The 25,834-nt window shown below is 43.5% G+C and overlaps 1 protein-coding gene across 1 annotated transcript in view; it reads right to left on the bottom strand.

Moving 5' to 3' along the window:
* Window positions 1–22,939, bottom strand: part of AACS (acetoacetyl-CoA synthetase) — a 37,079-nt gene extending 14,140 nt beyond the window's left edge. Inside the window, exons 1-8 of the mRNA XM_048963876.1 lie at window positions 22,346–22,939; window positions 19,391–19,494; window positions 15,764–15,884; window positions 13,907–14,020; window positions 6,888–6,985; window positions 4,093–4,207; window positions 3,481–3,562; window positions 2,523–2,670 (exon numbers count right to left, since the gene is read on the bottom strand). Coding sequence (XP_048819833.1) covers window positions 2,523–2,670; window positions 3,481–3,562; window positions 4,093–4,207; window positions 6,888–6,985; window positions 13,907–14,020; window positions 15,764–15,884; window positions 19,391–19,494; window positions 22,346–22,463 — 900 coding nt within the window. The 5' untranslated portion in view covers window positions 22,464–22,939. The remainder of the gene's footprint in view (window positions 1–2,522; window positions 2,671–3,480; window positions 3,563–4,092; window positions 4,208–6,887; window positions 6,986–13,906; window positions 14,021–15,763; window positions 15,885–19,390; window positions 19,495–22,345) is intronic.
* Window positions 22,940–25,834: the final 2,895 nt, after the last annotated feature.

Genomic DNA, 25,834 nt, shown 5'->3' with positions numbered 1-25,834 from the left:
TTCAGCCATCGGAGTTGCAGAATACTCCATGCAGGCTATAATTTTCACAGTATGGCTTCACCAATCAGATTTGCCAGGTAGGTAAGCAGGAGGATTTTATCCTCAGTACATCTAGACAGGTTGGAGGGACCTACAGCTGCTGTGAACTGTAGCAGCTACCATTTATTATTCATACAAATCAATTTTCCTATTAACTCTCAAGAAACAAAAGACATAACCATACATATAGCTTGTAAATATTGAACTAACTAGCAATGTGGAAAAATCTCACTGTTCAAAGCATCAGCATTAACAGTGGAGCAGTGAAATATCTTCTTTTCACTTCTGTTTGAGATCCAGCTGTAGTTTCCTAATCATTAACATGTAATATGTTAAGCCAAGGAAGTTTACAAACCACTGAGTCACTCCACTGCAGTGACACAACATGCCTGATTTTAAAATTAAGTGGGGTTTGCATTTTTTTTTTCCATTGATGCAATGAGTTGTAGCCTCACAGCCATGCAACAAAATTTATGCTAAAAGAAAAGAGATTACAGATAAACATTTGAAATGAAAAAGTCATGAGAACAGCACACACTTCGGGAGAAAAGGCAGAAAGCATCAAATAAAACTAAAGGAGTAAATCTGATTTTCTCTCTGGTATGAGGTCCAAATTCACCTGCTACTGCTTGAATATACAAAGCTGTCACTATGCTGCCATCTAGCTATACACTACTACTATCTACATTTAAAATGCTTGTATTTCGGATGTAGAAATGTTATGAATAACTTCTCAGCTTTGCCAGAAGAAATCCAGGTGTTAACATAAATATCCCATATACAAAAGCATGCACTCTGGAAGAGCCACACCAAGTAGTGAAACTGAAAACCAAATTCAATTAAAATTACATTTTGCTTTCCATTTAGTTATTACTTTTTCACAACTCTGGAGCCAACACAACAGTGTGTTTTTAATCTAATAATGACTTTAGGCACAGGCCATGAACAGTTCCCCAAGGAAAACAAACTTGTAACTCTGATAAAAAAAAATAAGCATACTCTGGGAGAGCGCAATAAAGTTCAGAAGCTTGCAGCCTAACATGCTCTCTCATGCTCATTTATTCAACTTGCTTCACTTCCACTTCCTTATAGCACTAGTAGGACACTCAATTTACATCTTAAGCATTTAGCATTACAGGACATAGCTGGCAGCTGATAAAAACCCACTGGTCTGGGTGACTTCACTATGCTTAACATGCAGCTAATGCAGTGCTGAGCATCTGGAGTGTCAAAGATCAGCCAGGGGCACTGAGGCTCCTGAGTTGCATCATCAGCACATAAGGATCAGTGCCAAGAAGTGAGGCAGTGCAGAGAGCAGCATCTCGTGGCTGCTGGTCCTGAGTCACAGCGTTTTGTTCAACATTCAGGCAGCATTAACTGAAAACATCATTGGGATGAGGAGCAGGGGCAAAACTGAGAGTGAGCAAAGTGGCCACGTGGATAAAACAGGAGGAGAAAACTCCTCAACAGAGAGGAATCCTGTTGGCTAATCCACATCTGTGTTTTTCATCTCCCAACTGCTTATCATGCATCACTGAACAAAACACCTGCCCTGCTCCTGCTAATTCATTTCTGCAAGTATTTAACCAGGCTGAAGCCAGCACAGCTTCCAAACAGCTGTCAGACTTCAAAAAGCATTTCCTTCTTTCTCCAAACATAGGACGTGTCCCAGAGGGACCATTTCACATGTCTCACACTGCCTGGTATGATCTATTGCTACTGTAGCAAAGCAGAATGTTGCAGGCAGTGTGGAATTTGTTTGTGGGCAAACATTCCAGCCCTTGGTATCACAGGGAAGCAGTAACACACAAAGTGCATAAAGCAACCCAGCCTTAGGGCTGTTTGAATGACTCTACAGGCAGTCTTGCAAGATGCTCACCATGACTTTCAGAGCAACTAGCAGAAGCAAAGGACAGCAGCTAATAGTTACACAGCTTAACTACCACAAGTTGGCAAGAGGGTTCTAGACAGCACCTTCTGCCTGCCTTACAAGTAGAAAAAATCCTGCCTGTAATGGAGGGCTACACCAATAGCAGAGAAAGTTTTAACATGCTCTGAACTGACAAAAACTTAAGATCACTGAAAAAACTGAGATGATAAAGTGCAAACTCCCCGTGAGTCTCAAATTTGACAGTGTCCAAAAATTGGTTCCAAGCAGCCATTCAAGTTCTTTCAGTTTGCTGCTGCAAGCATCAACTGGGCCACTTCTACCAGCTTTGTGACACATACACATTCCCAACAGCTGACATCTCTGAAAGGTCTCCATAGCAATCAAATTATTTTGTTTCCTCATTAGTCCATATTTGCTTTCAATCAGTCAACAATAAATTTGAAAGTTTAATAGTGGGTTACTGAGAAATTGATTACTGTCAGAAATCAATTCCTCCTTGAAGTACATTAAGATTTAAGATGCTGTTAAAGGAAAAAAAAGCACAACACAGGGAGTTATATACGGATAGCATAGTTCCATAGGGAAGACATACCCCTGCTGAATGCACCATGCATTTTGGTGCCCCAGTTGTGCCTGATGAATACATGATAAAGAGAGGATGACTGAAAGGCAGCTGTTCAAATTCCAGCTGGGGTGCCTGGTCTCCTTTCCCAGTAGCAAGGAAATCTTCTAAAAAGACACTGCATAAGAGGGAAGAAAGGGAACACCTCAATGTTTTGTTTGTTTTTTAAAGCATTACCCCAACTCATATGTAAGATTAGCTCTATACCTGGTAGCTCTTTTACTATCAACTATACACACAAACTGCACATACTTTTTAAGTTTTAGCTGTTATTCTGTTTAAATTGCTAACAGCTCTGGAAATGAGTGTCTGTGTGTTAATTAGTGTTTTGCTTAAAAAAAACAAAAAAAAGAACAAGGTTATGTGTAGACCACAAAACACATTACAGTGTGGGTATTATCAGGATATTCTGCCTACCATCATGACAAAGCAAAGAAAAGGCATCCCCTGACCAAAGCAGTTTGAGATGGCACACAGAGAGGCAGAAACTGCTGCCCAGCCAACCTCCTTCACACGCTGAGTGCAATTCAGTTCAAGCCTTGATCACCTTTAGCATGGGGACTGTGCTCCAAATTGAATGCCTCCCTGCATTCCCTGAAGATAGAAGAACTAACAGAGAAAACAAGGGAAAGAAAGAATGGAAAAATCCAGATCTTTTTTTTCCCCCCTGTGCTTTCTCATCCATCCCATGATACATTTTTGATTTGGAAGGGAAAGATCATGAGCCTTCATCTGAGAGCTATTAATACCAACAGGTGGTTAGTAGAAGTAACACATCTATAGAGGCATAATACCTATTTCAGTATGGACCCACCTCAAGAAATCTGGCTAAATCCTAGCTTTCACGAGTTGAAAAGGTCATACATTTTCAAGAGATAGCAGTATTCATCCCTAGCTCAGAGATTCACAGCTCAAAAGCTCCCATTACCTGTTTGGAATCTTAGAGATATCTATAGTTTCTCTTGAGGAGACATAAGGGATCACCACCACTTTTTTTAAATCTGGAAGCCCTGGAAGGAAGAAAGAAAATATTGACCACATTCAGTTATATAAGTCTTTGAAACCCATTTGCATCACACAGTCTAATTTCCTATTGCTGAAATAATTCTGATGCACAGAGTATTGATATAGTTTTAGACATTAAAAAAACTCCCCCAAAAATCTGTTGACTACATTTATTGCCAGCCTTTAAAAAAAGACTTACATGTAAAAATCAAGTTTTAGTGCTGTAAAACCTCTTCAGTTGTTTTCAGCAGCACTTCACATAGGCATAAAAAAGCAGCATTAACAGCTCCTGTTCCCCCACTCAGACTGCCAGCTAATGCATGCTGATAGAGCTATCAACAGATTTAAACTAAGCTAGCAAAAGACTATGGTAAAATCCTGCAAAAAAGTTTCCCCTCATATCAGCTCTGCAACTGGAAGTGGCCAAAAAGACTTTGTAAGGGAGCAAGGACAGCAACAAGCAGCCAAAGGTGTCATTTTTAGTGACAGTGGAGACGCAGTTATGGTATAAGATGCATGGTATGCAGTGAAATACCTTTTACCACACTAAGCAGCTTTTCCAAGTGGTTATGTTCTTTGCCATTATACACAACAGCTTCAACAGAGAAGATGAGCTTAGGCTGAATTTGAGAAAATCTGTCCAGCACACCCTAGGGACAAGGAGAAAAACAAGTTAAAAATGAATTACAAACCAAAATCCACTCGATGTTAAATTCAAGTGTTGTTTCAAGTCAGAAGCAAGGGCAGGACTTTGCAGAATCATGAAAAGGCTGCTTGTCCCTGTCCTTCACTCATCCCAAGATTTTCAAGTATAACACAATTCTAACAACCTATTTCATGTCTCCACCATCCATTAAATCATCTGCATTGAACTCCTTCCCAAGCTGGGTGAGTCAGGGTTGCAATGAAATAATAACAAATAAGAAGCCTACTGCAGAAGTGTGGAGCTCTGAGCACAGCTGATCTCCACGTTGTTAGGAAAGCTCTCTGAACAGCACACATGAGGTACAGGGGTACCATTAAAGATGAATAGCAGCTGACTGCTGAATGCCACTTTAACACACTTCTTCCTCAACCACTTGAAGGAAAACGCTTTCTGCTATGCAGAAAAGCATGAAGGTGCATTTCCTTTTCCTAAATACACATATACACACATGGTGACAACGCACTGACATCTAACTATATCAATTAGCTTTAAAAAATCCCCAGGTTCACCAACAGAACAGGTTTTTAATAAAGCATTAGCACATTAATCTCCAAGGGAGTACGGAATCAAACTTCCATCTGTCTTAGGGATGTCAGCATGCTCACTCCTCTGCAACAATTCTGAAGAGCTGACCGATCAGCGCACACAGTGTGCATGTCTGTGTGATAGACACACATGCTGAACACAGATATGCACCCCAAATCCACACTGCCTGTTTAAAAACCAGAGGCTAAAGGTACTCTAGCAGAGGAATGAAATCCGAAGCCAAGTGTGGATCAGAAACAGAGGTGACAACAACTCTCAGGGTCTTGCTAATCCTGCTAACATACCCAATCACACTCATTAGCACCGGCAGGATCAAATCCCACAGGGCAGTTTGGTGTGATACAAAGGGAACACAAACAGATGGAACGTGTAATTGCTACACTGGAACTTTAATCCAACCAGATGGCTCAGCAAGGAATTGCTTTCATGAAAAGCCCAGGTACACCAAATTCAGCTCCTTCTAGTTGATAGGCCTCAAGCCCTGCGCTATGTATTGTGAAGGACCCCACGAATTAAGCCCTTTGCTAAGCCTTACCAAAGGCTCCTCACACATTTCTAAGAGCAGATCTTCTTTCTAAACTTACATATCCATTAATTTCTTACATACACGGGCCAAAAAGAAGCACCTTCTTGTTAATGCACTTAAATGAATAGCAGGGACAAGAGAAACGAAGCTCAAGCTGCCAAGGGCAGAATTCTGTGTGGGAGGAAACTCACTGGTCCCCTGACAGCACATTTCCTGAATGCTTACAGTCTTTGGATGTATAGCATTCAGAGCTTGCAATGTGTAGGCAGCTCTGAAAAGAGACAGTTCTAGAATTCAGAAAACATACACACACAATCGGTTTGGAACGTCGAAAATGTGACGCTATTTCCCCAAACACAAAAAAATCTTAATTTATGTTAATGAGACTAATGCAAGTGCACAGGAGGAACACTTACTCCTTCGGGTAGGAGTCAATCTCCCTGAGGAGCTCTCCTGATCTGTTGAGATTTTAGGGTTTGAATTCAAGCCAACACATGCTGCCAAGCCAAAGGAGGATAAGTGATACTGATAGCAATGCTGCTCCACAGCTAAGTTTCATTAGAAAAACCTATCACAAAAACAAAACAAAGCTGGGTGCTGAAAATAACAGCACATCAGCATGGACAAAAAGCATACCAGGACTCTGTAACACAAACAAGATGAACAACCTCTCCCCAGATGAGAGATGAAATCACACCATAAAGAAAATACTCCATACTGTCATTTTCTACGCAAGCAGAAAATATTTGTAGAACAGATTGATCATTACATGCTGCAATGATTTCTTTTTTTTAAATCATTTTTCTTTCCCAATGTCAGAACCTCAACTACAAACCAATGGAATGCTGCTGCCCTCTAGTGCTAACCCACAGCCAGCAGCTCCATACACACAACCAGCTACTGGGACCATGAAGTGAGATTGAGGGGCATACACTGCCTAACAACTCTGGTAGTTTCTGCATTCTACAATGTACAAACAGTGTATTTTCCAATTGCTTTAATTCAAACTATTAAAACAGAAGAAAGATTCACGACTCTATTTTAAAAGCAGTTTGTTACTGTTTATGATGTGCTAAGGGCTATCCAAATAAAGCAGAAAGTATACCCAAACCTTCCAGAGTATGCTGTAATGTCTGTTTGGGTATCATGATTTTTTTTAGCCTTTTTTTCTCTATTTTTCCTATTCAGTTTTTATTCAGAAGCTACAAAGTCACTCCACATACACTTGTCACACTCAGTACTCATTCTTCAGGGCCTTGAGAAAATGAGTTGACAAGATGCAACAAAAGCTCACCAAGATTATGGATTGTCTGAGAGTCTCCCAGCATTGAGTTTGTTGAAGATACTCAAACTGCTGGGCTGCAAATCCTTACTGCCATCTGAAAACACGGGGCTTTTGCTCAGTTTGTAGCTGCTAGAAAAAGAGAATCCAGTGTGCCACAAGGTGGCAGTAAGATTAAAGTGAACAGAATCCATCTGCCACTAATTTGTCCTCCTCACGGCTGTCAAAAACAATGACAGCTTTCCTGAAATGCACAGTAGGGCTACTCACGTTAATGCCAAAGTCTGGTGATGTTGAACTCCAGATAGCACCAATACTCGCCGCAGCCAGCATCGCCTCTACTGCATGAATGCTGTTTGGTAAGTAACCTGTGGTGGAATTTGAAGGGTTAGAGATGGAGCAAAAACTACCAAAGCTTACAGGAAATATGTGTATAATAACCAGTTGGCACAGAAAAAAATGAAAGTTGTAGTCTGAAGCATCCTTCAACTCTGCAAGTTTGCCACACGGTCATACCGTCCTCTTTCAAAGTCCATGCAGTTCATTCTTGTGTCACTAGAGTTCCATTTATAAAAAGTTATATCAAATTTTATAACTACAGAATTATTTCCAATTTACAAAGGTTTCTACTCAATTAATGAGGCTTCCAGGACAAGAGGGTAGCATATTGAAGAGAGGAACTAAGAGAAAATAAATGTATGGACTAAGTATGTTACATAGAAACTCTGCACGGAGTACAGCACCATTGCAGCTCAGGGTGTTAGAAACAGAGCTGTTAGGAAAAACAAACACCAGGAAGGATAGCTGAATCCTCAGCAGTGCTTAGAAAGGCAGGGCTCTCAGAGTACAAGGAATTTGGCTGCTGATCTTGTAAGGTATTCTGGTAGAGACTACCAGAATCTTAAATAGAAACAAGCAAAACCGGAGTGTGAGCTGATAAGGGAACATGGTGGGACGAGCCCTGGAACATTCCAACACAAATGTAAATCCTCAGCTGTACTGCTGGCTTGCAGCAAGCCTTCAAGATTTCAAGTCACTTTATTAAAGCACACAGAAGAAATGAAAGTCAAGTTAGACTTCCAATGGGCTCAACTGGAGCAGCCCTCCACAAAGCCTGCCGTGGCACTGAGACTGGCTCAACTGATCAGAGTCCAACCCCCAGATCAACAGCATGCAGCTGAAATTCACACTGAAACGACCCTAACACAGATCAAAGATCTGCAGTTTCAGATAATCCTTTTCAAGCAACTGAAAGATGTCCAAGTACTTTAAAGAGGCAAATGACAGGCCTAATTATTTGGACATCTAATTAGAACTCAGTGTTTGAAAGCAAACTCAAATGGCCTTCAAAATGCTTTCCAAGCCATTTCTACAAAGGTGTCGAGAACAGGGAGATCTTGGACTTCTGGGCAAGTTGAAGCACTGCTGAAGCATCTGCCAGGCAGCAGAAACCCAGCAGGGCCAGGTACTTCTCAGTGAAAGACATCCATGGAAGTTTATGGAGATATTTTTCAGGACAGGAACTAAATCATACATCTTAACAACAGTTTAACATGTTTTAACTTCATCAAGAGGGTGCTGAGCTTCATTCCTGTCAATTTTTCTACTCAGCTTGAAAATCTACCCTAAATTTAGAAGTAATAGATTAGAATTTTCTTTGCTGTGATTCAAAACCTTGAAATCAGTCTTTCAGACCAGCTTGACAATTCAGTGAGCTGCTGTGCTTCTGGGAGCAGCAACTTGGAAAACAGTGTTATGATTTGGGCTCAATGGCTTATTTAAAAGAAAACAGCTGAATGAAAACCTCGTATCATTAAAATGCAAATTACTCCCTAGAAACACGTACACCTTCTAATGCTTTGTTCAGGGAAGCTCTTATGTACATAAAGTGCAGCAAAACCTCAAGACCATAAAGCCATATCTATTTTGCTATCTCTTCGTTAGGGTCACAAGTTTACAACATGAAGTACAGCATTCCAAGATTGGATTTTTTTTCTTTTCAGATAAATCTCCATCCTAGAATAATAATTTAAGTGTATGAGCCATTTTAAACCACCAACTGCCTGATGGAAGCATTTATTTTTAATTGATGAAAAGTAATTCCACTGAGCCTTTTTTTGGAGGGGGTTTTGCTGTAGTATGGCCCACAGGTAAGCAAAAGATGTCTCTTCAGGCTTCAGAGCTGTTTGATTACCTTGCCAGAGCTTAGGAGCATCACTTACTACAGGCAAGTTCTCTTCACTCTGAAAAGCCCACAGGGCAAGTACACAAATCTCTGCACGTGTTCGTGAGCCAGACAATTCAATCACTACTCCCATCTGTCAGATGGCTTCAAAGTGGTGTTTGAGCAAATCAGCCAAAACTGCCAAAAGGTACGAAGCGTGTAAAGCAACTTACTCTGCATTCCTCCACCTTTATCTGATCAGTGTAGGCAGGCAGCCTGGTGAGCAGGAATTTCACCAATCTGTCACAATGCCCAACAACAACAACTATGAGTAAAGATGTAGTTCTGTTCTGGAAAGAGATTCTCCCAACACAGCACTATAAAAACTCATCCTTCTCATCTCTCAATGGCTCCCAAATTTAAGTGACACAAACTGCATCTCCCCTCAATCTTTCAGATTAAAACTGGATTCTCAGAAATAAAAAGTGATTTCTTTTCTCACAGAGATCCTGCGAACCAGTTATAGCAAGCATCATGCATGACAAACTCCCTGCATTTGGTTATGGCCCTTGAGGTAGCAACCAAATCCTTAAGAAGGGGCAGAACTGATGGTCTGTTACTGGAAAGGAGGATTTTCCTTTGGGTGATCAAGAAAGCAACTGAATTAAGGGCACAAAACACAGGAGCTGGGAACTCACAGCAACCAGGGACTGAGTTTGTAGTAGCAAGGGTCCTAGCAGCAGCACTCCTCCCCCATAAGTACACACAACATTTTTAAGAACAAATGAAATAAAAACTTCTAGGAGAAAGTGACAAAAGCCTCCACTAAGCAGGACAAGTGATCTCTTGGCTATACTGTATGGATCACTTTAAGAGGCACTTACAGCCCCATCCGTTCTGGACAGCATTTGCTGTTCATCACTACTTACTCAACCTAGCATATGCTGAGGTTAGATTTACCTGTTCATTTACATCACAGTATTTTATCAGCAAAATAGGTGACATCTCTGGTCCAAAAATTCCTGGCACAGTCATGTTGGCAAAAGTCTCGATTTCCTGTGAGTGCTGTGAACAACTCCCCTGAAGGCACCCAGTGGCTCAGAGCAGAGCGTGCACTCAGCTGCACAGCATCCAAACGTTTCTAGCTGTCTGGATGAAAAAAGCACAGACCTGGCACCAAAGATGTACCACAAGCCTTAGGAGAACGCACTGGGAGGAAGTCAGGAGCTGCAAGTAAACACTCTCCACGTCTCAGGCTACTCATCTACATTAGCTCACAAAGAAAGTCAATTCAAAGACCAGCCTCTCAGCTTCTCTTCCTGACATTAACATAAGATTTTGTACTCCTGTTGGATTTTGAAAGGGTCATCCCACCTAGCATTACTGTGGCCTGAGACTATTAGTAACACGCTAATCTTCTTACAAAGCTAGCTTTAAAACCCACGTAAGCAACAGGGCTAATGCAGTTACTATAGATAAATTACCAGCTTTAAACAATGTAACTCATTGATGTTTTGTTAAAGATTTTTGTGTGAACACACGGGGAAGATTAGTTTGTTGCACAGCTGACTTGTAAGAGGACAAAGCTGGCTATGGGATAACGGCAGCAGAGTATCTGGAGACCCATAGCACAGATACTTCCAGTTTCATTTGACTCGCTCTGCAGTCGTTGCTACTTGCCAAACAGATGGCCAGTGGGAGACCACAAGCACTTCCCATTTGGATCTGTGTGACTTGGATTAGCTGTTGTACCTGTCTCCTCCAGCTGTTCAGATATCATGGACAATATTGCAATGCATCTTTCGAAAAGAGATGTTTCACTATGCTTCTGTTTCAATTGTGTTTACTATTAAGTGCCATCTCCTTAGTGATAGAAATGGAAGACTAAGAAGAAATGAAACTGATAAAAGTGCTGACATTGCTGCCTGTCCACCCACACTCACCCATCTCCAACTTAAATTGACTATTGCTGTCATGATGCAACCATTAGCTGTACTGATCAAACTAGTGGATATGTTAAGTAATGGAAAGTTAAACTAGTCTTATCTTAGAGATGGCGAAGAATGGAAATTAAATTCACAAGAAAAAAAGTAGCTATAATGGTCCTGTGTGATCCAAACTGCTCAAGACTTCAAGTAACTTCATGAGAAAATGGCAACAAAGGGCATCAGAACTTGACAGGCTGAGTAGGAGTTACACAACTGAAATAAAATTAGTAGAAAATGTCCCTTCCACTTAAAAGCTGATTTTCCAGAAGCAGCGAAAGCATGCTCCTTATTATACTTCCATAAGCTATGTGAAGAGTCACACTTTATGCCATACGCTACAAATTTTGGAAGAAATCAGGCCCCTGTAGCTTTTGGCAAACACTGGAGAGCCTCATCTTTGATACCACAAGGGGCTGCAGGACTGAAGCCTTCCCACACAACACTTCTCTCTCTCCCATGTCAATTTGGGGTTTGGAAAACAGCCAGTAGATTCAGCCTCCAACTGTGAAGTCGCATTTCAGCTCTCCCAAGGACTGCCAGTATCCTCTGGCACAGGAGAGACACATATGAACAAAGCTGAGACCCAATTTAATATGTGTGTGTGTGTGTGTGTGTGTGTGTGTAGCTCAATTGCTGTTAAAATCCCCACCAGATTTCTTCCAGGTTGAAGCTCTCCCTAGAAAGGGGCCATCATCCAAGGCAATGCAATCTGTCAGTAGGGAGTCTTGGGTACCAGGGACAGAGAGTGAGGGGGAACTGTGCAGCAGACTAAGTGTTTGGAGTTGGTATGAGTTCATCTGACTGGAGATTGGTGAGGAAAAATGTCTCTCAGCAGCCAGAGTAAAGGGGGAGGTCAGGGAAAAAATTAGAATACAAGACATCACAAGTTTCATATAAAATGAAGGCATCTTGATAAACCCTGTTCTTAAAGGAGCAATCAAAAGGCAAGGCTAAAAAAGAGAAAAGGTAAAACCATCACTTCACAAGGAAATCCTAGCAGCTGCTATTTAGGAAGAAGTCTGAGAGCAGTTCCCATCACAATCTTGTAGGTACATTCGCTCTGACAGCAGGAAGTGGACAGAAGCAGCACAACCTTTACAAGTGAACCAACCTGCCTCCCCCCATCCATTTTAGGTTGTCAGGAAGAGCACAAGAGTAATTTATAAGAAATTTCATCGCAGCGTAACATTTGTGAAAGTAGAGCTTCCTATAGTAATTCAAACATGCTAATAGATTACAAGGCTTAAAAGAGTCGAGTCAGAATACATCACACAACTTCAATTTTTCACTGAGTTTTCAATGCATGCTTGCTTTTCTTTATTCTTTGTTTTAATAACTGCAATCCTACTGCATTTTGCACCTCCTCTACTAGAAGTCCAGGCTTCCCATTGGAGTCAACACACATTTTCTCCTCCGAGAACAGGATGCTGAAGCATACAGTTAAGTCCTACCTTTTATGTGCAAGGAAGCATTGACATTAATGACAAATTGTCAACATAAACTTGGAATTGCTACCTTCCGCAAGCACATCAATGATTCCTTTTGATTAAAATAAGCAGAGGTGAGCCAACTGCCAAAACAAATAAGATTCAGAAGACAGCCAGCCTCCCGCTGTGCTAAGCAAAATACACTCATTAGCTAGAAGAAATTGTTGTTGAAGTTATGATAATAGTGGTAATAATCATGCTAATAACGTTGACTACAATTACATTTAAATAGCACATTTTCTCTTCCCCAGCTACAGAGAATACTTCTCCTGTATATTAGAAGAGCTTAAGTTCTATTGGCTCACATGGTTTCACACAGAGGCCACTGCTCCTCAACAAGATGTCAGATACAAATATGATTATGTTAAAATTGAAATGGAAACGAAATTAGATATTAAATTCTTCATTCAGGCAGATCTTCCTGACTTTGGTGGATGGTTTATACTAGATTAAGGACTTGATTCTATGTAAAACAGCAAGCCCATAGCTGTGATAATTAAATGCTCATTTATAAGCTCTGTAGAATATTCATAACGTACATAAAGCATGAGATACCTTGAGTGTATTTTACAGCCACATTTGTAAATCATATTTATGGGTGCAATAAAAGATCATAATGCATACCCTTCTGGTTTTGGGGACGTGAGCTCAGGTTCAGGTTTATAAAATGCAACAAAACAAACCAAGTCGTTTCATCACTTTGGGTTTGCACCATACATGAATTTACAAAGACTTAGGACAGCTGCCAAGTGTTGCTCAAACAACGTGTGATTCCAGCAGCCAGATGGATAAGAACACACAAATACCAGGTAGGCGTCAGGGAGCTTCAAGGATACTGCAGGTTTGACTGACAGAACCACAGAGTATGTTAGAGAGTATGCAAAGTGTATACATGGAGCAGATCAACTGCAGATCAAAAACAACAATTAAAAGCAAATGAACTTAGGCCAGCTTCAGTAATGCCTGCACACAAAGCTGTTCATAAGAAAAAAAAGACATTTGTATGGAAAAATGTGTGTGAGTCTTAGGACTGAGAATCTTAGATTACTCCAGAAAACATAATGAGTAACTGAAATCAAGCCAGGGCTCCAACTGCTAAGCCTGGCACTGAGATGACATGACAAGCTACTGCTCATCAGCTTATTCACTACCACCATTCTGGTGGAAGTCCCTACTCCCAAAAGCACTGATGGCACAAAGTAGTACACATCTGTTCCTCAAGAACTGCAGCTCACAATGCAGTGCATTACCTGGGGCTGTAGGCACTGTAATTGCCAGCTGGCACCACAGCACACAACCTGCCATCCTAATTTCCAGGACTGTCCCAGTGTGACTTTGCTGAACCCGGTGAGTCAAAGCTCAGCTAGATGCAGCCTCCAGCACTTTTGCTTCTATGGAGCACTTATGAAGCAGACCTTAAGAAAGCTATGAATGAGGTATTCCCCTTCCCTCTACAGCACTTAACTGCCAGGCTAATCCAAGTTCCTTCTCTCTAGAAGCATGACATACAAAATTAAGGAAACAGTTCTTTTACTCCTACATTTAGACTGTTTCTATGGAATAGAAATTCATAATCAAGTGTTTGTAACTCTGCTCATCTGCTACGTCAAAAAAACTTTACCTCCTCTCCTTTAAAAAAAAAATACTTACCCACAACTCTGTCTCCTATTTTTACTCCCATCTTTCTCATGGCTGCAGCATACAGGGCTACGGCTTGTCTCAGTTCTTCGAAAGTCACTTTCAAGATTTCTTCCTTGCCTTCCTCTGAGGAAAGATTTATTAAAACAACCAGTCACAAAACATACACTACAACCTGGAGTCAGTAGCAAGCAACTAATTATGGAATTAAAAGAATATGAAGCAATTTTAGGAAACCAGTTCCCACTAATATCTGCTCTTCTGAGTTTCCAAGTTCTTCCTTTGCCTTTTGTTTTGATGGGAACCCAGCATTAAGTCATATTCACTCATTAGACATGAGAAACTTTCTTAAAAATTGGAACGTCCATCTGAAAATGCAAGCTGTTCACCAGAGAGGTGTATTCTCAAAGAGCATTCAAAGCAGAGTGCACCTACCAAGGCTGCTTTCTAACATGGAAAGAACAGCCTCATTCTCCCTACTTGCTCCACTTTCTCATGAGGTCTAGAAAGAGGTTATAAGGTGTTAATTCTGTTTTATTATGCCAGATTGCTGATGAGAAAAATCACAGGACTTCCAATATGTTTTTCTTGGAGTATCTGTGTTTGCCAATATACCACAAAGCAAATAAACCAAACTGGACTCCATTCGCCTGCGAGAAGGTCTGCAGGAAATTTTTATTCCTATACTGAATGTCAGATGCACATAAGCAGTTAATAAATCACTATGAAACAAAACAAACAAGTTAAACGTTAGGAAAAGCAAAGTTTGTCATAAAGCCCTGTAATTCTTTAGCTTGGCTTCTGTAAACCATTTGGCCCATCCTGTTTCCAGTATCAAGCATTTCTCACGACAACAAAGATCAAGAGCATAGCAACAGAAATGCACTGTGTGCTGTGGTCCAGCAGGGCTTTGCAGAACAGCTACAGTTATTTCCTGTAAGCAGTGAACAGTGCTTTTAATCTCTTGATTTCTTAGACCTCTGTTCAGGTACATTTAGTCCTACATGGAACAAGAGAGCAGGTGGTACTGGGGAGAAGAACAGAAGGAAACAGAGTGCAGTTTATAAACTGAGCAGCACATCTACAGATTTTGTGTTCCCCAAGAACAACGGGGAAGAGGACTGTGACCTTGACTTCATGACAAATGAAGGCCTAGGAAAGCTATACTTCTGTTCCTGTGCTCTATCAAACCCACAGAGCTCCCACAGGATCGACCCCAGTGATTCCAGGAGCCTGACACAGGTTCCTTAAGCACCACTCTGACCTAGCAGTGATTGGTTAATGAAAAATACTCTGACTTAAGAGATCTTAAGAAGATTAAATATAGCAGGTCATGCAAAGAGGTGCAGGTGCAAGTCTGTCCCTCGCAATGAAGTAAATGCATTCACTCTACTTGGGCACTGACACACTATTCAGTGGGAAAAGAATTTCCCTTCTTTTGGTATCATTCCCTATGATTGAGTTACACAAAGCACAGAGTGAAATCCATCGTTTCCTAACAAGAAACAAGATCTTTATGGACAATGTAAATATATATCAAACTAATAATTCACTGAGTTGCTAATAATTCCACCAATAATTTAAACCACTAGTATTTAATTCTACTTTTTCTAAAATTGCAGCACGTCTAAATTAACATTGAGAACTTCACCAAGGACTTTCCTGAGCTATCAACGTTCCCAGAGCATGCCTTCCCATTTTTTGATGAGCTGCACCCCCTGTATTCTGTGGAACTGCCACCTTTACTTCCTTTTCTGCTCACTGAAGCCGGTTCATTACAAGCTTTCATCAAAAGCAGGGCTGCTTTATAAGGCCTATAACTCCTACGGGTTACAAATAAACACCATAAAGCCATTAAATCATACTCACTTGCTGCATACAGTGCAATTTTGTCATTGTCCTTGTGCTTCAGAAGATTTTCTGCATAGTTCAGGCGGCTTCCTTTAAACCACTCTGGGACATCTGCAATACTTTTGGACGTGTCAACCACCTGGAGAAAAGCAGAAAACAGCCAGAGACAAAACTGTAATATCACTTCATGTTTAAGACCATTCTACAGACATCAGCTACTTCCAAGGAAGAATGATTGCTCCCAGTTTACAGATGGCAAACACTGGAACTGTAATTAAAAGCCTAGAAAAATTAAGGATTTGTCAGCAAAGCCAACACCAGAACAAGACTGGGAAGCATTCCTTGCTGACAGCCCCACCTCCAGACCAGCCTTAAATATACAAATGAACCAAAACACCACAGCCAGACTGCAAGATGCATGCAAACTGCTAGAAAACATGGAAGTACTCCACAGCTTCATTCAGAGAGCAAAAGCTTCAGCAGCCTGCATGAATCGCATCACAAACAGCGCTCACAGTTCTACCATCCTTGATTTGGTGTTTTCCCAAAAGCTGCCCCAATAACCCAGTAACCCTGTGTTAGGAAAGAACACAAAGAATTGAGAAATACAATACACAGAAGTCCCCAGAACATATTCAGCTGAAACAACAACTCCCCCTTGTGCCTTTAATTTGGTCTCAAATATTGAGTTACCTGTTACTAAGTTGTAGGCAAGCATATGCCTTTAAAAGCAGTGACAGAGCCCCTAACAATTACCCATGAGGGTCTGCAGCCCTCTTCTCTTCACATCCCACTGTTTAGAAATTCCACTGCCCAACAGCACGCATTTTGTGCTCTTTACACTGCAGCTTTATTGCATCTGCTGTTTATTTTATAAGTTGTGCTTTTGAAAGCTTCAGTTCATGCCCCTTCTAAGGGCAGCACCAGCAGAAGGTGCTCGACACAGACAGCCCAGTGCCTCAACAAACACCTACAACCCCATGTCAAACTCAGTCCCTGTGGTACTTCTGCACATGCACAACTTGATCTCCTCAAGGAAGTTTCTGCTGCTTGCTGGTAATATCCCCTATTTATTTAGTTATTCCTAGTTTTAGCATGGATATGAAAAGTTTTGCAACAGCCCTTTCATTCACACTTCAGAGTCACACAATAAATGCTTTGCAAGCTCTTGGGAAAGGGAAGAAATTGTACTCTACAGTATTGCCAGCTGCAATCCTCATTAAATGAGGATCGTTAAATTTTGACTCTTACAGCAGGGGCATAAAAGGCCAATTTATGTGGTTAGGCAAACACAGCAAGTGTCAGCTGCACTCCCACATCCAGGTGCTGTTCTGTAACTGCTCTTCACAGCAGTCACCACATCCTTGGCCTCAGCAGTTAATAAGCACTGTATTGCAACACCCCCCCCCACCACATTTCTCCCACATGAAATGGTTTGCTTGCCACGCTATCACCATCCCACAGATTATGTTTACCCTAAACAGAGATTACAGCTTTGAGAATATATTTGACCATTATCATGAAAAACTGTCATTGCCTTGCACTGTGTACGTGGGATATTCTGTATGACCTGAAGAGCTGAGCAGCACACCTCATGAAAAGCAAGAGCAGATACCATCAGAATGCTCAAAGCAACCCTTCCACAGGAAGGTCAGCTGTCAGGAACTTCTCACAGGAGAAAGAACATAAGTTTAAGCTACATTTCTCACTTAAAAACCAACAGCTACTTGCAATTTGACATAATGGCAGTGCTGCCATGTCGGGATGGCTTCATATGCTGTGAGCACCTTCGTTCTTGTCAGAAGTTACGTGGATACTTAACTCCTCCACTGAGTTTAAATAAAGCACTGGCTGCCTGTGTTATACACAACATTTTATTGTTATTCCAAGAATGACTTACAGAAGTAGGGGCTGTTTCTAGCCAGCAAAACAAGAGTCAACTCTAGTTTGTGAAAACTTTTATTCTCCTCCCAGCGTAACGCTTAGTTTCACTGAGCAACAGGGATCCAGCCTTAGGACAAACGAAAGCTCTTAGCTGTCACACAACAGCTCAGTTACTGTGAGCAGCATTTCCTCCTGATATCCACCAGAAATTGATTAAGAATTACCAGCAAGTCAACTTCAAGGCTTGACTCTAGCTTTGTGCCTTGAAGTTGAGCCTCCTATGCTCACACAGATAAAGATACAAACACACAACAAGCTCTGTATTACACCAAGTATATTTGTTTGCAGTACTTGCCTATACAACGAACTTCATCTCTCCCCGTTTAAAGACCCCATATCACAGCAAGCCCCTTCTTGAGAGTTTCCAGGCCACGGGATGCCTGCTCTACAACAAGTCTAGTTAAAGCTTTCCTAGGCAGCCCTATCTTTCAGCTTTTCATCCTCAGGAAACATCCCCTTTTAGGCTACAATTGCCTTTTTCAGTCTTCCTTCCAGCTTGTTGATCATTGGTGGTGCCTTGAGGGACAGTCTACCAGAAAGATGAATCCTGTAAGACAAAAGACCAAGAATTACTCTTCAGTTTGCTCAGAACAAAGGTAAAAGACAGTTCTGAACTGCTTGCTTAGGATAATTCACATTCTCACGGAAGTCTGGAAAATAGCCTTGCTAACAGCACAGAGGAAGGGAAGGGAGGGTAAGGGATTATATCCCAATTACAATCTGGCTAGATTTTGAACTACTGCTTACAAAATAAGTTATTAAAATGACTAGAAGAGCATCTACCATCTTCAAACTGCACACTTAGGCTAGCTCTTGCGTTCTAAATTCACTCTAAGGACATTAAGACATCTGAACACACAGTTTCACAGCAAGAGTTCTGGAGAGACAATCTCCTGACATCATCTCATGCAGTACAAAAGCTTGCAAAACAGGAAAAGGTAAAGAAACGTACCTGCAGATCACTGCAGATCCGCAAGCACTCCATGTTTTTGGTACAGATGGTCTCCAGGGATTAATAACCAAGTCCAGTTCCTTCCCTAGAAGTCCCAGGAAGGTTCTTCTGCATTAAGCTTTTGAAGTGATTAATCAACCCGTGCCTTCCTCAAATGAGAAGCACAGGCTGGTGCTGATATCCCATACCAGGACTGTAGAAGGATTCCAGCTTTGTCTTCCATTTGCAAGAGGAAGTCTCCTTTGTCTCAAAGCAATGCTGCAGCAAGGTCTGCTATTCCATTTGTGATTGCATTCAACTGCTATTGTTTCTCCAGAGATATTTCCCCTACATCTGACTGCAGGTAGCTGCAGAACCAGTCGCACAGAACTGGTGGGTAACAGGTACACTTACCAGAAAAGCTGACTCAGAGAATACAAACATGAACTTGGGGGCATGCCAGCATTTCATGATATACTATCAGCATAGCTCTGATACAGAAATCAGTTTATTGATAGACTCCTTACAATCTGCCAGGACTGCCAGGGTATTCGAGGGCACATAGCCACTAAAGAATGGTGTAGGACAACAAAACTTGGGGATTTCACTGTACTAGAATTTATCAGCAACAAAACACCACAATCTACTATGCAAGGAAGTTCAATTTTTCGTATTAATGGAAGAAGGTTTACAGCAGCAGTTCAAAAGATCAGCTGTAAAAGAGGTTGATCTCCCCTCTGTGTTGTACTTGATTAGTAACAGCAGCTCACCTCATCGTACAGGCGAGAGCACACGATGTTACTGTACTTCCAGAATTCTGCCCAGAAGTCCGCAAAGGATTCCACTGACCACTGGTACAAGTCGTTGTAGTTGGCTAGAAGTAACAGAGGGCTGTTAGTGTTACACAGAATTACAGGAATGTAGACCAACTATACTCAGGAATGCCCTAAATCCAGACAAACTGTATCACTCGTGGCTCAGCTCTGGCCAGCTGCAGGTTGCTCTGGGGAGCTGGAACTGCTTCTGACCCGCACTGGGCAGCTGCTGGGCTCTGCTCACACCTGGCCACCCCTGCAGCCCCCCACAGCAGAACCCTTGCTACACAAACACAACACATTGTTCAAGGCAAGCGACTGTGGCATCAACAGACATAGTGTGACTTGAACAGATGGCATCATTTCACCTGACTGCTTTACGAGCCATGTGCAACCAAAGAGACAGAGAGGGACCTTTTCTAATAGCTGTGCTACATCACGAATTGGATCCACTCACTGTCTAACAGCACCATATGAAGCAAGAACGCACTATTCCTCACCAAGTGAAGGGTGAGGGATAGAATCATTTTCATGCTAAAACAGTATTAATACCTCTTGTGATAAAACAAGTTCACTGGCCAGCCATGACAACTGTGAGGGGGTATTAAGAACATGGCAATGAGCAGCTGAAGTTTCACACAACAAACAGAGGGAGTAACCTGAGGAATCCACACAAAAATTCCAGCACAACAATTCAAACTGAAACTCAGAACTGTAGTATTCAACAAATCAAAATGCAGCATGTAAAGCAGTTTTGGGTATGAATAGCTGAAGCAAATTCCTCATTCCTCAATTTAGGTTGCTTGAGGATGTCATGTCCATGCTGCCTGAAGCTGTGCCAGTAGCCAAGTTACACAGAGTATCTGCTATCAGTAGAGGTAGTAACAGTTTCCTACCCTGCCAACGGTTTCCTATTTGACACTTTCAACTAAATCAATTGGAGTTATTTTCTCTAATTCTCTTTGCCTTGTCAGCCTGTTATCTGCCTGATTAAAAGTCACCTTTGTCTTCCTTTGACAAGGAAACTGTCTTTCAGCCTCATAAGAGAGCATCTGAGCCATCTCTACAGCACTATTCACACAATTTTTGCTGTTTCCCTACCAGCCCGCCCCTTTCACATCATCTTTATCAGTGGAAGATTACTCAGATACTACCGATATAGCAGAAAGTCAAACTTGACAAGGTGAAAGCAAAGAATGTCCCTTCCTCAGTGCCCCACTACTACCTATATGTTGCCACCAGCTCAGCCTCCAGTTCTGTTTTCTTACAGGAAGAACTTCCACCCAAGTTAATCTTTGATATACTACTCAACGTCCATAAGTTGATATGAGGACAGGTTTGACTAAACTCACCCCCCTCCTTCCCCTTCGAAAGGAAATTGCAGCACGTGATCCAAACCATTCAGTAAGTGCTACAAACACCACCACCATCCATCTGGTTTCTTCTAACACGATTAGCTTGCTCTGTCTTGTCTGTGCAGTTTGTCCCCAGATGAGCTTTGGCACACAAGTCCTTCAGGGCCCAGACCTGTTACTCAGCAATTAAACGTTGCATTTCATTGCTACGTTTCAGGGATGGACAGAACTGTGCTGTTCAAAGGGCTCTATTGCCTTTGGCTGTCCACAGCGAGGCCACATCTTGATATTACATAAAGAATCCATTCTTAGTTGCCGAATAGCGTGCAGACCAGTGAATATCAGTTTGTATCTAATGGAAGTTGACAAAGGCTCCTATACAGAGGAATCCGTTTTGAAGTGGTAGCTGCATTGAAATGAAGTGAAAAATTCTAGCTCTTTTGACTAGAAATCTGCACAGCCCACTTGAAACTGCATTTGGTCTCGACCATCCGAATAGCAGTTGTGACATCCTGACTTAAGGCTTGGCTGAAATCCTGCAATAACTTCTTTCCAACATAGCCAAAGATTTGGGCACTGTGTTTACAACAACAAAACTTTAACCTAGTGTGCCTGGACATAAAGTTCCTTATCAACAATAATAAATAATAGAGTTCCTTATAAAGCTTTAAGATGGCTTCTCAGAATGGAATTGATTGCTGGACTACATGCTCCAGAACAGTGTATATACTGCAGACACTCATAGACAGATGAGCCAGTGAGGCCACTTGCCAAACTGCTCCCTCCATCCCTCATCCCCTGGTAGAGAGATAGGAACTGAGAAGCTACACAAGCAGCCCGTTGCCTAAACACTGAGGGTGTCCAGACTGCACCAGGGCAATCACAGCTATGAGCTCAACCCCTGTCCCAAACATGGTTCACACCACAGATGTGCCCCCGAAGCCCCGCTGGTTCCTGAGACCTTCAGCACTGCTCACAGCCTGCACTCAATAGAGCTGACACAACTTGGGTTTGGAACACTCCCCTGGAGGCCTCACCGCCCACCCAAAGCAGTGCTAAACTCAAAGCTGGTGGATCGAATCAGAGGAGCACACGCCAAGGCACAGCCACACGGCTGAATGGGCACGAAGCAGAGCTAGAAGAGCTCGTGCAGCCATACAGCAGTAACCTCACCTCCACCACTGAGCCAACATCACATCTCCCTCCCCAGACCTCACAGAGGCTACAAACGACGACGCTCCCTTCATAAACAAAAAGAAAGCAAACACAGCCTTCACTCCCGCTCCCAGCTCAGCACACCGGATCTCAACACCCCCACCACCACCACCCCTTGGGGACCCCCCGCCCTGTGTCGCCCCGCGATGCCCGCAGGTACCGCACAGCTCGGTTCGCACGCTCTGCCGCCGCCCAGCTCCGCTCCAGCCGCGATGCGGCACCCGAGGCCCACGCGCGAGGCAGCGGCACAGCATCACGCCCGCAGCCGGCACCGCCCGAGGGGATGCGCGGCCCTACGGTGCCCCTCGGGCCGCCCCGCCCGTTCTCCCGTGTCGCTCACCCAGGCGGAGCCCGCAGCTGCCAGCCACGGCGGCGCGGAACCGATCCATGTGGGTGTTCCGCTTGCTGTTGGGCTCCCACATCACTTGCGACTCCATGATCTCAGGCTCGCGGGACATGGCGGCGCAGAACGGAGGCACGCGAAGAACCGTCACCGCTCTCACAGAGCCGCCGCACACACCACTCCCGCCGCGGCTCTCAGCGCGCACTGCGCGGCCCCGTGCGGGGCGCTGCGCTTTAAGGGTCGCTTCACCGCCCGTCGCGGTAACCTTCCGCGGAGGCGAAGGAGTGCGCCCCGCCCGTCAGAGCGTGTCCTTCCACTGCACCGCCGGCCGTCCGCGGGCTCGGCGCGGCAGCTCGGCTGCTTCTCGTCTCTTGATAGCCGTGAACTGGCAGACGTAGCCCAGAGCGGGACAGCGGCGTGTAACGCGCTGCCAAGTAAATCTGGCAGGCCTGGGAAAACACGGGATTGAGGCAATCGCGCGGCCCCGTGCCCTCCGGCTCGGCGCTGGGGTCACCCAGGTGTGAAGCGCTCGGTCGCAGCCCGGGGCGGGGAGAAGAGCGGTCGCTGTCCCCGTGCCCTGCGCGTGGCCGCCCAGCCGCTCCCCTCGTGCGCTGAGATGTGACATTTTGGGGCAGCCCCTCCGAGAGCCTCGCCTGACGCTCCCAGCCCGCCTGTCACATTCAGCTCGGGCACAGACCGACGCAAAAAGGGGCGATTCCCCCTTTCGCCCCGCTTGCCCTGCACACGCTCCCCCCTCCGGCCGCCGCCCCTCAGGCGGCCCCGCGCTGCGGACGGATCCGCGCGGCGCACGGCGGTCACGACGCCGCCACGAGCGATTGGCCGGCGCGCGCCTGGCCCCACATCAGCCCAGAGCCCGCTCTCCTCACGGCTAGGCTGAGCGGGGAAGAGCTGACATGGCGAGGAACCAATCAGCGCGGACATTTTGCAAGCCGTCGTCTCTGCCGACCAATGAGCTGACGCATCGGAAGGAGGTGTGCCCAATCCGGGGGGAGCTCTTATTCTCAGCGGAGGGTGGAGGGCTGGGTGCTGAGGGGTGCTGGTTGTAAAATCGTTTTCAGCTCACAAAGTAGGTTTGCAACCAAAAAGAAAACGTGGCGCCGAATGACCCGAGGAGGGACCCAAAAATTCTTCTCCCTGAGGTCAAAAAGGCCCGGTTTAAAGCAGGCTGCCCCAGTGGGGAGAGGAAGGAGCAGGTGGGGTTTGTGATAGAAGTCGAGTTTTAGGAACACCTGGCGCCCTTCTCATGTACGAACAGCAGTTGCACTGCTGCATCCTCGCTTTGGATCTGTCTCCCTGTACCTCACTGTTATTCCTCTTTTTCCTTATCCAAATAAAACATTTTTTCATCTTTCAAAAGTGGCTTCAGAGAAGCGGGGAGAAAAGGGAGAACGAAACCTTTCACAGCAAAAGGAGCTCAAGGAGGAATGCAGTGACTGCTAACGATTCAGAAGCTAGATGAGAATAGTGAGGGGGAAAATAACCCAAATGAGGTTAACTGGAATTCACAATTTCCAAATCTTTTCTTACCCTGGCTTTATACCTAATAGTGGTAATAATCGGCTACAAATTAAATCACAGTTTGCGCTCTAGATTAGATTAAGAACCCTTCAAAGGACATTGCAGGAGTTATTAAGAGGAACGGTGATGATACTGCCTCATTTGTGGCACAACTAACCTGCAGCCAGCCTGTTAAATTAAAACAAGGGATACAATCACTGTGAGCTAACAGTTTTGTAATTATACCTCAGGGCGCTCTGTGCTCAGGATTGATGGTGATCCACTGATCCAACAGCTGCGTTAAGAAACTGTGCTCCAAATCCCCATATTCGGAGTGGCCACCAGCTGGTTAATTGGTCTGTAGGAGGGTGAGAATCTTGAGGCACAGCTGGCATTCTTGGGCTCAGCTGCCCTTGAGTGGTGCCTGAGGTAACGGCAGCAAGAACAAACAGCAAAAGCATCTGCAGAAAGTAGGAAGACAAAAAAGAAAAGAAAAGAAGCAGTGAAGCACAGCAGCCTCATAGAGATAACAGCAGAACGCGAATAAAAAAGGGCACAGAAGGAGGTTGTATATAATAAGTTATGGCAAAGTGAGCTGTGAGATGAAGGCAGAAAAAGAAGGGCTGGGGAGGTTAAGGACTGGTTCACATCAACGCCACTCAGCTCTCTTAAAGGCTTTGCCCATTATTTTTCAATGTAAGAATGATTTTAAAAAGAGAGAACCTTGTGACACGATAATAGTTTGACATTGCAAAGACCCCAATTTATTCCCAAAGCTGTTAAGAATGTTGTTAGACCTCTCTGAATAAGAAAACACGTGCAGTCTCCAGATCAGGAAGCACAAGTGCTGGCGTGCTGCTCACACTGCTCATCCTCAGGGGAAGATCCTTCTAGAAGCCTCACAGTTGTCCTAATAAAAAGTTCAACGTGGTTAAAGAAAAACGAGATCAATATTTCATGCCATGAGGCAATGTATTCTTTGAGCAGACATGGTTTCATTTATTTAAACAAGAGAAAGGTGAAATATTGTGTAATTTCGTAAGAGCTGCGGTAAGGTGAGGTGAATTTACCTAAAATAGGCTCATTGAGACAGATCTGGCAATCTGTGATGTGCCAGGGGTGATTCCCAAATTAACCTGACCTCTTGTGAAGGACAGCCACGATCACAGCTTCCAAAGGCAGCCTCTAAAATTGGCCCACAGGCATCTGCAAAGAGCGGACGGAAGGAAACAACAAACATTTTGCAGAATGGATTTTGGGGGAAAACTCCCAATGAAAATTCACACAGGGAAATAGGAACTGTCCCAGATCCTCAGCATCAAGACCTGCTGGACCAGAAACAGCGCAAGGAGATCCAGAAGAAGCCATGCCAGCTGAGAGCAAATGGAGCAATTGTAACTGGCACAGAAAACAACATTTGTGACATTTAATTAAATTGCAGATATGTTTTGCTAATGCGAAATTTTTACATGGAGGAAATGCTCCCAGAGTGGATGCTGTATGCTGGGAATCAATGCATGACACCGAGGGCAGATAACCAGAGACCCCCTGACAACCTCCAAGTAACTGTTATCCACTGCCAACTCATTTTGGAGAGCACGACACAGATATCAGCGTATGTACAGGTATGACCAGGTCCAGGATTAAAACAGAATGAAAGCAGCTTTTATGAAAATATAAAGAATCAATGTCCTACTGAAATCACGTGGGAGCCTAAGTGCCTCCCTGGGTCTGAGCCCAGCGCCTTCAGGGCCAAATATAAATAAAGGCTGAAAGGCCTGAGCTATTCTGCTAAATGTGAAAATAAGCATTTTGGCCAGACTAAAAGGCAATAAGAAAAATATCTATAATCTAAATGTCTGCTTGACTACTTTGTAACAAGATTTATGCTCAGCTACGAGTTTAAGCATCAAGGACATGGTTCCAGTATCACAGATACACAAAGCTGAGGCACAGGTGCACCCTGAG

This window comes from Lagopus muta, chromosome 17 (assembly GCF_023343835.1).
Source record: "Lagopus muta isolate bLagMut1 chromosome 17, bLagMut1 primary, whole genome shotgun sequence".
NCBI classification, from domain to species: domain Eukaryota; kingdom Metazoa; phylum Chordata; class Aves; order Galliformes; family Phasianidae; genus Lagopus; species Lagopus muta.
This window is presented reverse-complemented; position numbering and strand designations above follow the sequence as displayed.